General features: G+C 44.0%; 1 protein-coding gene across 1 annotated transcript; it reads left to right on the forward strand.

Annotated features, from left to right (window-relative positions):
* Positions 1-11,849: 11,849 nt before the first annotated feature.
* On the forward strand, positions 11,850-13,707 carry LOC123095851 (uncharacterized). The gene is made up of 6 exons (XM_044517423.1): positions 11,850-12,127; positions 12,772-12,832; positions 13,026-13,106; positions 13,187-13,264; positions 13,355-13,418; positions 13,493-13,707. The coding sequence occupies exons 1-6, from the start codon at positions 11,902-11,904 to the stop codon at positions 13,505-13,507; spliced, it is 525 nt and encodes a 174-aa protein (XP_044373358.1). The 5' UTR covers positions 11,850-11,901; the 3' UTR covers positions 13,508-13,707.
* The last annotated feature ends 1,087 nt before the right edge of the window (positions 13,708-14,794 follow it).

Here is a 14,794-nt window from a genome sequence, read left to right on the forward strand (position 1 = left end):
ATAACTTTTTCTCGAATTTTGGTCCGAACATAATTTCGTCTATTGTTATAGGATTCAATCATGTGTATTATGAATGGCACTGCATGTAGTGTTCTGGAGTAGGTTCTAAGTGTAAGACATTTTCCTTGAAAGAATTTTGATGGAGTAATTTTGAAAGAAGATGGCTGATTTAGTATAGCTTGTTTATTTCCAAGCTAGCTAGGTTAAATTCCCTGAAGTAATTGAATTGCTTGAGTTAAATCAACATGTATGTATGTATGCTTCTTGGCCATGCTGGGTGATTCTTCTTTCTTCGTCTTGTTTGATAATATTGGAGAAGAGAAGAAGAGATGCCCTCTGCTTGATCTTTTACCTATTGTGAGTTGTTTGTTCTGCTGGATAAGAATGCTCGACTTATTCCAGTCTATTATTGGTTTCTCTCGCAAATGGTTTATTAGGTCCTGTTTATTTGAGAGCAAACTGGCAATTTTTAACTAGATCTTGGTTTATCTAGCTTGACTTTGTAAAAGCTTGTGGTTACTGGCAGTAACTCACTGGTCTATTCCTTGTTAGACTGATGTTATACAATCTGAAGAGCTGTCATTTGTTTTGTTAAGCATCTTTGTCTTGTCTTGTATACTGTTGTTAGAGAAACCTGACCCGGTTTTTCGGATTTGTACTGTTAGTACAGGAGACAAGAGCATATCTGCATGGTCGGCAAAGCATCCGTTCTTGTGCTGGCGCTCAATCCTGCATGGTGCCTCCGGTGGCCACTTCTTTGAATTCGGCATAGGTAAGCAACTTCGGGTTTTCACCCTTGCTTTCTTGTATATCCATGGTACCTTACTAAGTTGGTATTAATTTATTGGTTGTCCACAAGCTCTGTTCTTGTTTGATGCGCTGTTCCTAAAGCAGGCGGAAATGGCATTCCAGATCATCATGATTTTGAGTTGTTAGCTTGCTTTCCCCAAAATTGTGTTTGTCTTGAGGCTTGAGAAATGCCATGTTGTTCAGGTTGTTGTTTTTATGGGAAATAGCAGAAGGATTCTTAGGTGGAAGTAATGATCTGATGAGAATCGTTTTCTTGCTCTCTCAAATTCTATACAATTTGGCTTTTAAGATTGTGCCAAGGTCAGCCTCTCATTATTGTCTTTGGCCTCTACTAAGCAGTACTGAACCACCATGGCCAGGCTTCCGAGCAGCGTTATTTTCCGGTGTCCCTATGTCAACCAAGAGCGCAGAACCAACGCCGTCCGACACGAGTTTGGTCAGCAAAGCAACTTTGCCTATGCTGGCGCTCACTTCCGTGTGGCGGATCCGATGGCCTTGATTTTCTTCCACTCCGGCATAAGTGGTAAGCCACTGGATCATCTCTCTGCTCTTTCTCTGTTTGATGCTATGCACATTTCGTTTGGTGCTGTTTGGATTCATAGTTCCAAGTTTAGAATTATTGTCGGAAGTTGTAGAGTAACATTGAGCCGATGTTTTAGTTGCACAACAAGAGTGCCTAGCGTGTTATGTGTATGAGAAATACACCAACAAGAGTAAGCATCGTCCATCATTGCAGAACTGGGTAGGGGACAATAGGAGCTAATATTTAACCCGTGTCAGATTATTTCATGTTCTTCTTCTTTAATTGATGGCTTTTTTGCTAACTAGCTTGTAACTGACTGGCAACTGCTGATTGAGGAGTATCTGATATCCTACTATTTGTATTGCCCATGTCTTTCAAGCATGTTTTCTTTTTGAATGGGTTCCTGAGTGGTGCGTAGTGTTCATTCGAGAGAGACCTCGCTTGGTGTTTCTTCGAGTATCACAGGAGATGAACATATGATAGCTTGGTTTATCTAGCTTGAGTTTGTACACGCATGTGGTCTGTTCCTTGTTAGACTGATGTTGTACAGATCTCTACCGTCATTTGTTTTGTTAAGCATCTTATCTTGTGTTGTTATTTCAGGAGACGAGAGCATATCTAAAGACAAGAAAAGAAAAGAAAACCATGGAAGCCAAGCCAAAGGGAAGTTTGATAAGCTCAAGGGCCACCTGGAGCTAAAATCTACATGGTGTGATGATCTATCTTATTTGGGTTGTCCAGGAGAATCCTTAGTTAATTGATCATCTGCGCGAGTGAAGAGTGGATCCTCTTGTTTGCTGCGTGCAATCTTATTTGACACAGCTCACATAGCGTGGTGTAATGTTTGGTCCTTCCTTCCTTGCTGGGATGATGCACATGTTTTTGGTCCATTCTTATCCTTGTTGTGCACATGTGGATAGATGTAATCATCAGCCAGCCAATGAATGTATGTATGGTTGATAGATGAAAATTATTGTTGCCGAAAGATGAAAATCAAACCCAATGTGTCTACTTTCTTTGAGCTTCTATCAATATGATGACTTGTCGATCGCATACATAATTTGTTTTGACCTTGTTTGTTTGAGGATCCATGCCTACTCTTATTTGGACATGTTACCAGACCCATTTGCTTTGCTTGTGACACATGTTATCCTTGTCAAGCGAAATAATTGAGAAGGACTGCTTGGATACTTGATAGATAATAAATTATAAACTCTATAACAATTGGTTTTTTTCATCCTAAAAAATCCCAGAATAGAATATAAACTATAGAACAATTGATTTTTGACATCCGTAAAGAAATCAGAATAGAATAGAAACTGACAAAGTTAGTTTGCTAAAAGAAAATAGACATGCCATTGTAATATTCTTTCCAAGTATTTTAAAAACAAGGTCTCTTCCCTGGAAATAGCCTGTCATCATCATCATACAGTCTCTGACTTGCGCCACCTCACCGATCCGCGGCACGGCCTTTTCTTTGGTTGAGACTTGCGCCACCTCACTGATCCGCGGCACGGCCTTCCCTTTGGTCAAGCCTTCCGCCACCTCATTGATCCGTGGCATCACATTTCCTCTGGCCATGGGCCATGCCCTCCTCAATCTAACTCCCAAGTCCAAGCCAACCTCATCTCTATCTCTATATATACTAGAAGTGGTGATCCAACCGCGTGCGGGATGCGCGTGCGACTTAGACTTTGATCTTGGGACGCCGGGTCACGGCTGAGAGGAGGCCGCTCCGACGAGTCCGCGGTGATGAAGCAGACCATGCTACTTGATATCCAGTTCTTCCTCCCCAACTCAGTCAGTCGCTTCTATCTTCCTCCTGAAGCCTTCATCAAGATAATACGGTCATCCCCTGGGCGGCCGTCAAGGCGAAGCGAACGGCAAAGTGCGAGGAGGGCTTCTGCGTCTCCCTCATGGTCAAGGCCCAGGGCTCCATGTCATTTTACTGGCAAAGTGCGGAGGCTCAACGAGGAGGTGGGAGCAAGAAGAAAAGGATGTAGATGTTGCAAGGAAGTATCATGAGGATGCAGAAAGGAAGGCAAAGTTGCTAACGGCTGCATCATGAGATGGAACGGAATGCAAGGGAGCTAGAGGAGAAAGATAATCAAGTTGCTCGACCGATATTAGCCCTGCCCTAAATCTTGTGTTGTCCCTAATCCACATGCCCTAAATCTTGCTCGATCGATAGAGGTGGACGAAACAGAGAAGGCAGGTTGATGTTTTGAAGCGTTTGTCTTTTGTAGCACTAGGTAAAAACCGCCTAAAATAGGTGTAAAAAAGAGCCCACACTCCTGGGCCGACCCACCACAAATTTAAAAATGCCATGTATTTGAAATATGTCTGTGAATTTGAAAATTGTTTCCTAAAATTGTTCACAAAAAAAATGTTCACGAATATTCTTCATAGGACTTACGAATATTCTCCTAGACCGACCACACTCCTGGACTACTTTGATTTCCATAGGAGGGGGGGGGGGCAAAAGCCCCCTAGAATACGCCCCACCTAATTTCTTTCTGTCCACCGCCACTCCTCACGGCTTACGAGATCAGCCCCATTATGTTATGGCTCCTGGTTTGTCTCTGGATATTCTTCAAATACCTGGCGCACAGATGCCGCCGGCGTGGGGACGATGAGGGGACGGCCCGCCACCAGGCGCGCGCCGACGCCATCAAGGATATTTTGCCCGCATTCGTGCGTGGCATCATCTTTCTGTTCAACCTACTATTCGGCTTCTGGTGCTGATCTGGTAAGCCGTGCTTCCGAAAAAAGAAACTGAATTCCCTGTTATCCTACACCTCGCAAGGGGATTTGAGAAAAGAAACTTTTTCTCAAATGTCTGAATTTGTTAAAATTCATGATTTTTTTAAAATCTGAATTATCTTGAAAGCATTAGCACATCTCCGTTTGATCCTATGCCGAAGAAGGTTCAGTTCCAGAAAGTAAGTCTCCCTCCATCTCTGGAAAGTTGGTGCAATCTGCTTAAATATGTTATTATTCCTTGTTATCCAGATTGCCCATGCTGCAAAAGTTATTATTTCCATGTAAAATAGAACAACCAGTTTACTTTTCAAATCTTGGAAAGCTTCAAGGACTGAAAGGTTGGTCCTCCTAGTAGGGCAAACAAATTCCCAACATCTTTGTGCAAAGAGGCAACTCCAGAATAGGTGTAGTGTTTCATCAATCTGACAGTCAGTTGTGGCACAATTGTAAGAATCCAAATAAAATTGCTTCCTCCCGAGTAGGTTCCTGGAATTCATCCTATCATGAAGTAGCGTCCAAAATAAATCTTTGTGCTTTGGTTGACATGAGCTACTCCAAATCCAATTAAAACGGGGAGTTGTAATTTTAGTGCCAATCATGACTTTATAAGCTCTTGAAGGCTGAAAATGTTCAGGGCCCAGATGCAACTCCATGTGTTTCTAGCGTCTCTGAATTCAAGTAGCATCCAAAAGAATTTTTTTGCATGTTCAAAAACTTTTTCTCAAATGTCTGAGTTTGTTAAAATTCATAAACTTCTAAAAAAACTCTGAATTGTTTCAAAATTCCCTAAGTTTTTTCAAATACACAATATTTTTTTGAAATTTGATCTTTCCAAATTAATATGAAATCAAAACCGGTTTTTCAAAACAACTGTTTTTTTTCACTCATGCTCACAAGGGAAGAAAACACTAGCAATCAACCCAGCGACCTAGCGATCAAGCAATTAAGACCCAAATGCGAGCGAAAAAGCAGCGCGATCGCTACCTAATGGGTGACGACATGCTAGGGGTACGCAAGAGCGCCAGTGAATCCTTTGGGTGCTTAAGGCGCCGATTAGGAGGACTCGTAGGCGCGGAGCTATGTCTCACCTGCAAATGATATGTATCATACTGTAGGTCTGTAGCGATCACCAGTTACAACGCTCTATTGGCCCAGCCTATATCGTAGCGAGCGTGAACCAACTACTAGCTTTACACCCCTAAAAAAATGGTGCTGGCTTTACGAATGTTTTTATTATTTGGTTTGTTTTTATTATTTTTCTGTTTTTTCTTCTTTTCTTCAGAAATTCATAATTTTCTTGAAACTACAAAACATGTTCAGGATTTCAAAATTTGATTGTGTATTTCAAAAAATGTTTGAAAATTTAAAACTAATCAAATGTTCCTAAAAATGTACTTGTTGCCCCCAAAAATGCTCAGAATTTTAAAAAACTATTCATTATTTCAAATAATGTTGACAAATGTAAAACTTTGTCAACTTTTAAATTTTATCCTATTTGAACAAAAAACAAATTCATGAATATTTTTTTCAAATCCATAATTCCTTATGAAGTCGTGATTTTTTTAATTCAAGAACAATATTTGAATACCAAATTTTTTTGAATTAGTGAGCATTTTTTGAATTCGCGAACATTATTAGAATCTGTGGGCATTTTTCCAAATTCGTGCACGATTTATGAATTAATGAACATTGTTTTTGAATTCTCAGTCAATTCAATTTTATGACAATCTTTAAATTCATGTTTTTTAAATTATGAACATGTTTCTAATTCATGATATTTTTTAATTCGGGATTTTTGTGAATTCTCTATCATTTATGAATTTATTGATTTTTAAAATTTATGCACTTTTTTTAATCTGTGAACATTTAGTTGAAACGGACCTGGGTATAAAAAAGAACTAGTTAAAAACTGCCTAAGAAAAAGATAGGTGTAAAAAAGAGCCCAGGCTCCTGTTCCGGCCCATCACAAATTTGAAAAATATTCCGTGTCTGCGCGTTGCTCACCAGTCCGGCTCATTTAACGCACCTCGCCTTTTCGTCATCGCTTGTCATGCTAGGTGAATCCTATTTGGTACTTAAGCACGGGAGCTCCTATGCAGCGCCGCAGGCGTCCGTTAACGATCCGGCGCCTGCAGCGCTGCTAGCATGGGCCGGCCCACTAGCATGCTGCCCTAGTTTTTTTTGTTACGAATATAAAAATATGAAACCAAAAAAGGTCTACAGATTTAAAGAAAAAAGGTTCATCCATAAGAGATGCCACATTTGATTTGTGCCTTGTTGGCGGAGAAATGGGAGGAAACAGAAGAGAAGCGGACGACAAGTTTGGATATTTGATAGATAATAAATTATAAACTCTAGAACAATTGATTTTTGACATCCTCAGGAAAAAAACTAAATAGAATATAAACTCTAGAACAATTGATTTTTGACATCCGCAAAGAAATCAGAATAGAATAGCTCCATTGACTAAGTTAGTTTGCTTAAAAAAATAGACAGACAATTGTAATATTCTTTCCAAGACTTTTAAAAAACAAGGTCTCTTTCCTGGAAATAGCCTGTCATCATCATTATGCAGTCTGAGACTTGCGCCACCTCACTGATCGGCGGCACGGCCTTCCCTTTGATTAAGCATTGCACCACCTTATTGATCCGTGGCACCACATTTTCTCTGGCCATGGACCATGTCCTCCTCAGTCTAACTCCCAAGTCCAAACCAACCTCATCTCTGTCTCTACTAGAAGTGGTGATCCAACCGCGTGCGGGATGCGCGTCCGTCTTCTACGCGAGGACCTCAACTCGTGCGTCCATAGCCCACCGCCTTCGGCGGCCGGCACACTCCCTCCACCGGTCGCGGTGGAGCCGCGTCCCACCCCAGGCGCCACTCTTCCTCCTCCAGCGGGTGTAAAAACATTTGAGTGCATTTTAGTGTGTATGAACTACTTTGATTTCCATAGGAGGGGGGGGGGGCATAAGCCCCCTACTTCCTTTAGAATATGCCCCACCTAATTTTTTCGTCCTCCGCCACTCTCCACGTCTGCCACCTTCGACTGATACAGGTACGCTGACCTTTACTTTGCATCGGTCATCGATCGACACCAGGTTCGACAGTTGCATCTCGCCGGAGAAAGAACTCACTATGTATTTATCTAACTTAACAACTGCAGGCTTCTTCTCCACGTATCGCGTCTGAAGATCATTGGCATCGTTCTTGGCGGTATCTTGGCACTCCTAGTTTGTCTCTGGATACTCTTCAAATACCTAGCGCACAGATACTGTCAGCGTGGGGACGACGAGGGGACAGCACGCCACCAGGCGCTCGTGGACATGATCGCGAACATTTTGCCCGCATTCGTGTGTGGCATCATCTTTCTGTTCAACCTACTCTTCGGCTTCTGCTGCTGATATGGTAAGCCGTGCTTCCAAAAAAAGAAACTGAATTCCCTGTTATCCTACACCTTATTTTTTCCATTTCTTCGCCTATTCAGCTGCTGGCGAGTGACGGGTAAGCGATGTTTCAGGTGCACACACGACGGTCGTCTGAAGCTTATGGAACGTTCAATTCCTTTCTTTTCCTTTTCATTTCAGTTGTTTTTACCTGGTTTTTTTTTTATTTTCCTGTTCCTTGTTTTCTATAAGAGATGCCACATCAGATTTGCGCCTTGTTGGCAGAGAAAGGAGAGGAAAGAAAAGAGAAGTGGACTACAAGCCGTGGTCAAATGTAATCTCAAAAACTGTATTACGCCCTATATATTTGGATGAAGGGAGTATCTGGTAAGGCCTTTTTTCATTGCACTGGTGCTTAGGTGAGGGGCTAAGTGTATTAGAAGGCTTAGCAACTAATATCTCCTTGATCTAAGCAAATATCGTCTCTGCAATGCATGTGTGCTTGTTGTTATAGCTAAGCTCCCTTCATTAATTTTTAGTAACTAAACTCATTCATGGATTTGTTGGTAGACATTTTGCTTAGGTCTGTACGCTTGACATCGATTCTGAAGCCCACCCCAGTGCTCCAAGGTGTACAAGTGCTAAGGATGCCATATAGACAAAAAAGTGATGTGGCAAAGCAATTAAAGAGGATAGATAGCATTATAGTGACCCCAGGAAGAAACGGTGCTAAGCACGTGAACCTATGTAAAGTGACTATCAACCAATACATGAAGGAGTTTAATTATTAAACAATTTCATGAGAAAGGCTTAGCTACAAAAGCTAAGCACCTATGCATTGGGAAGACTAGTTGCTAAGATTTTTAATGCACTTAGCACCTCATCTAAGCATCCATGCATTGGAAGAGGCCTGATGTCATCAAAGTGCCATCTCTACTTTTTTTTACGGGGAGCTATCTCTTCTCCTTAATTGCTTTACCAAATTAAACTTTTGCCTATGTGGCATTCTTAGACCTGCACACCGTGAAGCGTTGAAAAGGGCCTAAGTACATAACTTTGTTGTGTTTGAGAATTAGTTATTAGTATTGTGTAATCTATTGGAAAAGACAAGTTCTGTACAGGAAAGACTTGGTCCAAGATATTTTCTGCCCACAATTTATGAAAGAGTGTACTTGACTAAAGAAAACCTGTCCTACTTGTTTACTTTGAGTCTAATAATTGTGACTTTTCTAGTTTTTGTGTGGTTTGTTTATACTCTGGTCTTGTGACTAATCCTTCGGTCGATATTAGCCCTGCCCTAAATCTTTAGCTGTCCCTAATCCGCATGCCTATTTATCCGATTATTTATTCATCTGTACTTGCGTACTGCGACCACTATCTGCAAGCGCACTTGTTCATGCAAGTCACCAAAAATAAGAAGGATCAGTTAGCAGCAAATACAAATCAAGTCTCCAAAGATGGCAATGCTGCACCTCTGACTTCCATATGTCAATGGTTTGAACAGCTAGCTACGTGGTGAACTTTCTTTAATTCTAATATAAGTACTACTAGTACTACTTTCCATTAAGAAAGTAAGACAACAAGCGAGCCAGTAGCGCAGCACGGTGCAGCGCGGAGACCGACTTATCAGTTGCATGGTTGATCGCTTATAGCTGACTGATGAACGTCAAGTGGAATACACGGTTATTTTGTTTCCGAATCAAGTGGAATTCACGTTCGGAGCACTGCTACACGCATATGCACGCGGCGGGTGCTACAAATCATCCGGTTGATTTGTTACAAAGTTAAGTCGCCCCCGGAGCTGTCCGCTCCCCAGCCGCAGGATCAGCCAACGCACCAGGCAGGACGCAGCAGTCCATGGCAGTGCCGCACGGCATCGACGAAGTTTCAACGCCCCCACTGCCCCTCCCCCACGGCGCTCCATCACAGCACCCGACGCGCCGGCGATGCTTCACTGCAGCACCGACGCCGGCGCGGCGGCGGTCCATCGATGCTCCATAGCAGCACTCGACGCCGTCGGTGATGTTTCACTGCAGCCCGCACCGACGCGACGAGCTTCATAGCAGCACCCGACGGCCCCGCCGGCGGAGCTTCACTGCAGCGCCCCACCGCTTGCTGGAGCTCCGCTGTAGCACCGACTACCCTTGCCGAAGCTCCATGGCAGCACCCAAGGGCCTCCGGTGAAGCTTCACTACAGCGCCCCCTCCGGCTCGGCGGTGCTCCATCGCAGCACGACGGCAATGCGGTTGATGCGACAAAGCACGCGGCGGCGACGGGCGGATGCTATGACGCAGCATGATGCCGACGGGGAATGGGGCGACGCAGCACGCGGTGGTGACGACGGATGCGACGCCGAGGGCGGATGCTTCGTCGTCCATCCCCCTCCCCCCCACCCCCACGCCCCGCCCAGGTGGGAGCTTCTCCATGGTTGATGTGGATTTAGCCGGCGTCGGCTCTTCCTTGCAGCAGCAGGTGGAGGAGAAAAAAGGAAGGAAGAAGATGAGGAGGGGGACGAGTGGAGGAGGAGCCGGAAGGGATAAGGTGGGAGGAAAAAGCGATGGACTGGGGGGCACGTGGCGTACGTACGAGGCGGCTTACCGAGACAGAAAATTATCCGGTTTAAACTAAATGTTTTCCCACGGATATGCTTTTCTTTGAACACACACTAGTGTAGAATGCATCAATGCAAACGATTAAAATAGGCCTTTGGAAACAGAGCTGAAAACCGTCAGCTAGCAAGGTGCCATCAGTTTCGGAGCTTGAGATTAGAAGGATACTTTCGATTCTCATGCTCATTACAAAAGACACAAGTGGGACCTGCCTATGACAGCGCTTAGCAAGACTAATGGTTTGTGACTAGTCCCGATTTGTGACCTTTCTCGTTTGAGAAGTTTGACTTGTGACCAATGGTTTCCGGCCACTTGGGTCCGGACCGGATCAACTCCCCGAACGCAATAGCACTCGCACCGGAATAGTCCTGCCTGCCACTTGTACGTAAAGCGCGAGCACCCGCACGCACCCGGTCGAGTGCTGATTTGGAGATTCCAGCGCCGGACGACCGCGTGCACCTGTGCTGTTGTGCGAGCGAGACTAATCCACAGCCGACGGGCGGAGGAGGGATGCATGACTCGTGCGTTGCCAAGGAAAGAAAAGTGCCTCACAAGTTGAAGAAGAGAAAAGTGTCTCACAAGTTGAAAAAGGGACAAGTGTTTCACGCGTAGTCGGCCGTTTTCTTCATGCATCGAAGCTTCCTACAGACTGCCGCTGCAAAGGAGAAGCAGGGATCACGGATCAATCGATCGATGGTTCCTGCATTAACGACGGTGGTTCAGTTTTTCAACCGTGAAAATGACATCGTGAAAAGGGAGCTGGGGGTATAGAATGCAATGACATCTGGGGGAGTTCTCACACAATGCTCACCATGTCAATCTCTACTCTTATAAAAAAGCCGAGTTGATGATGATGGCGTGCCTGCCATCTTGTAATATAGACCGCCCGATCTATATCTGACGGATAGAAAGCAAACTACGACAATTTTATAAAAAAGATCCGCACATTTCTCCACATTTACAGGTAAGGTCTTGCCTTGTTCATCCTTATCTCCCACAACCTCATTGCTGAGCAATTAAAAAAGGAAGTCTCTGAAATAATCTGGCATAGTGGCCGCCTGCCGGCGCCGTCCATCCCCATGCCTCCGCCCAGTCCGACCACCAGTCACCATCACGCCCCACTCCTCCTCACCTTATCTCTCATCTTTCTCGAGATATCATTTTTCGATGAAATTATTAAGATACCATTTTTTCGAGAAAATTCTCGAGATATCATTAGTTTCTACACATGGGATTACTCCTGCATGGGTCAATCACAACAGATGTTTTGTAAAAAAAAAATTCATTTTGATGTTCCGTGCAATGCTCGGGCATCTTGCTAGTCAATCCTAGACACTGAACCAGAATAGTCTCGCCAGCTTTGGGAAACTTTTTTTTTTGCGGGATTGCTCACCATGTCAATATTAAGGCTGTGAACATACGAAATGATAAGACAGTTTGCAACCACTCTCCTAAAATATATATATATATATACTATGACATTTTGGTTGCTGCACAAACGGCCATCGACGCAAAGCCATAAACACAGGACAAAGATGCATGCCAGGGAAGAAAAACATACGCCTTCGCCGTAGCAACCGGGGGTCCCGACCCGTCGGTCCCAATCCAGGCGAACCGTTCTCCGCTCAGCCATAACAGCTTGGATCAAGACACTACGAGCAGCCGTCGCGGTCGACAGCCCCCTGGATCGGTGTACGGCTCTCCTGCTGGGTTCCCAGCACGCACTATCGTGTAGGGCGAACCAGCGATCACCACGTGTCCCGGTGGACCTCCATCCCTCAAACAACACAGCGTATCTCCGTAATTGCAGTTATGTTCCAGAAAATCAGCAAAAGGACATTTTTTTTTCTCCCGGGTAACAACAGATTGCCGCCAAAATCTCTTCGTCGCATACATCTGCGGCTTACATCGATCTACTCCATTGCCGCTGGATCACATGAGACTAGATCAGGATTGATAGAGAAAATTTGCCTTCTCCGTGGATCAGCATCTACTGTGTTCTTCAGCATGGAAGTTGCTGGCACTTCATCGTCCATAGGTACATTGCTGTGCATGGAACCTACAGATTATGAACACTCTTTTATCATACGAAGATGATAAGATTAAAACAAGCAAACAACCAAAAAATAAGTTCAATCTATGGCATGCAAATTAATCCTTCGGAAATAACTCCCTGTGCTTCATCTTCAATAGCCCCGTTTCTTTTCTTCAAATACATGCAAATTAATCCTTCGGAATTGCATTATAATTCTGTGAAGGATGATCACTCCTACGTTGCTGCACACACTATGCATCAGAGGGCAAATCTTGACACTGAAAATGAAACCAGGACGAACTGTTAGGTTCAGTGCAAGTTATACCATTACCCTTCGTCTATGTAGATAAACAAACATGCTTAAGGTTTGAAACTCTGGATCATGTGAATTTATTTGCTTCTTATCCATCAGTACATAGAATCATCATGAGTTGGTTTAGTAACGAGACATCAGCTCGATCTTACTGAGGATCAAAGTTCACTACTAACAGAGTACCACCTAAGTTTATTTTTGTATCAAAGAAAAAAAATCAATATTTTCCTAATGGTCTTGTCAATACCGTGTGTTATTTTGCTAATGCCTACTAAAGAAGAATCGCAGCTGGATCATAAACTAATCAGTATATGATAATTTTTATGTTTTGCAGATCATGAGACCACAAATGTGGGAGAGGCTGGTGGAAATACAAATGACTATTACATCAAAAGGTTAAAACCAGAGATAGGAATGGAATTTGAGAATGACGATATTGCATATGAGTTTTACAATACATATGCAGGACATGTAGGTTTCGGTGTCAGGAAATCTTGGCATGTACTGCCGGGTACTATGACATCGGTGCCACAATCTCATAACTATAATTTGCAAGTATTAAAGCATGGCTTGCCTCCACTATCGCAGGCAGACACTGCTAGTTTTCAGCAGTTACTTGGCTTGCGACCACAACAACCATATTTCTATCATAGCACTCAACCGAGTCAGGTATATTTATTTATTTAGTTAATCGTTAAAATTAAGACGAGCATGCTCGGGTCATTTACTTTTTGATTAACACTATGTAGACTTATGTGGTGTCATCGTACTCGGGATGGCCAACATCTCAAAATTACCAGCTGCCAACTAGTACTCAACCAAGTCGGGTATAATTTTATTAGTTAATAGCTAGAAATTAAAATGAACATGCACATGTCATTCACTAGTATTGACTTTTGGATCAACATTGTATATAGAGTTCCCAAATGTTATCAGACTCGGGATGGCCAACACCTCAAAAAAGACCAGCTGCCAATTAAGGTATTGTTCATTACAAGTCATATTTCCCAATTCAAATTTATATCTCACAAGAAATCATTTCTTTGTTCTTCCAGGTCTTGGGTAGCTAGCCAATCAAGTCACATACAAGATAAACACTTTTAAATGGCTCTATATTACTATATAAACTTTGTATCTCAGGATTGCTCTGCAAAACAGTTACCTTGCAATGTAATAATTTATCGTACCATTCCTTTTGATGTTAGATGCACAATGGTTTTATGCTCAAATAAAGATATATACATGAATATGGAATAGTTGCTTGTCATTCCTTTTCATATGTTAGATGTGTAACTGAGGTTTAGTTTTCTAGTTAAATGTGGTCTTGGGCACTACATTTACTAAAAAGCGCTTTCACCCATTTGTGATTTCCCCTTCCCCTGTACTATGTAATTGGAAAGCAGAGAAGCAGAGAAAAATGGATACATCGCATACTTGAAAGTTCAGTACGTGCAAATATCAATACGCTGATTGCTGAGAGCTAGTTAGCTACTAATACAGTCATACAGAGCTACTGATACTAGTACAGAGGTAGATGAAGCAATGAATCATCACTCACCTTTGCCTGTTGAGTATCGAGCTCGCATCTTCTAGTGCGACTGCGCGACATCTCGGCCACCGCTGACAGCGCAGCAGTTCCACCATGGCACCATCTCCAAGGGAGCGGGTCGGCCAGAACCTTGGCCGGGCCTTGAGCACGCCGGAGGCAGGCAGCACTAGCCGCGACGGCTCCTGTTTTGCCGCCGGCCAAGGACACGGCCGAGCGCGGCGCGGCGCGCCTGAGGTGAGCAGACATAGCCGCGACGGATCCCATCTTGTCCCCAGCCAAGACCACGGCCCCAGGCAGCGCGGCGTGACCGAGGTGAGCGGCGCTAGCCAGCGGCGACGACTCCCGTCTTACCGCCTTTCAACCCCACCGCTCCGGGCGGCGAAGCGCGCCGGAGACAGGTGGCGGTAGCCGCGACGGCTCCAGTTGACGAAGCACGTCAGAGACGGGCGGCGCTACTCTTGTCTTGCTGCCGGCCACGACCCAGACGGCGGATTTCACCTCATGAGAATCCCCTCTCGCAGTGGAATCACTGGCTGTGGAACAGGGAGTGGCAGCAGCAGTAGTGCGCGAGGATAAGCCGATAAGGCAAAGAGAAAAAAATATTTTCAATAAATTAGAAAAAGAAAAACGTTATTGTGCGATGGGGGTCCACCGGGACACGTGATGATCGCTGGTTCGCCCTGCACGATAGTGCATGCTGGGAACCCAGCAGGAGAGCCCGACCCTTGGACCGTACGAAACGAAACCCACCATCAAATGATCCGCAAAATCTTTGGCTATGCCCTCAAACCCGTTCAAGTCTCCAGCC

Source organism: Triticum aestivum, chromosome 4D (assembly GCF_018294505.1).
Source record: "Triticum aestivum cultivar Chinese Spring chromosome 4D, IWGSC CS RefSeq v2.1, whole genome shotgun sequence".
In the NCBI taxonomy this organism is placed as follows: domain Eukaryota; kingdom Viridiplantae; phylum Streptophyta; class Magnoliopsida; order Poales; family Poaceae; genus Triticum; species Triticum aestivum.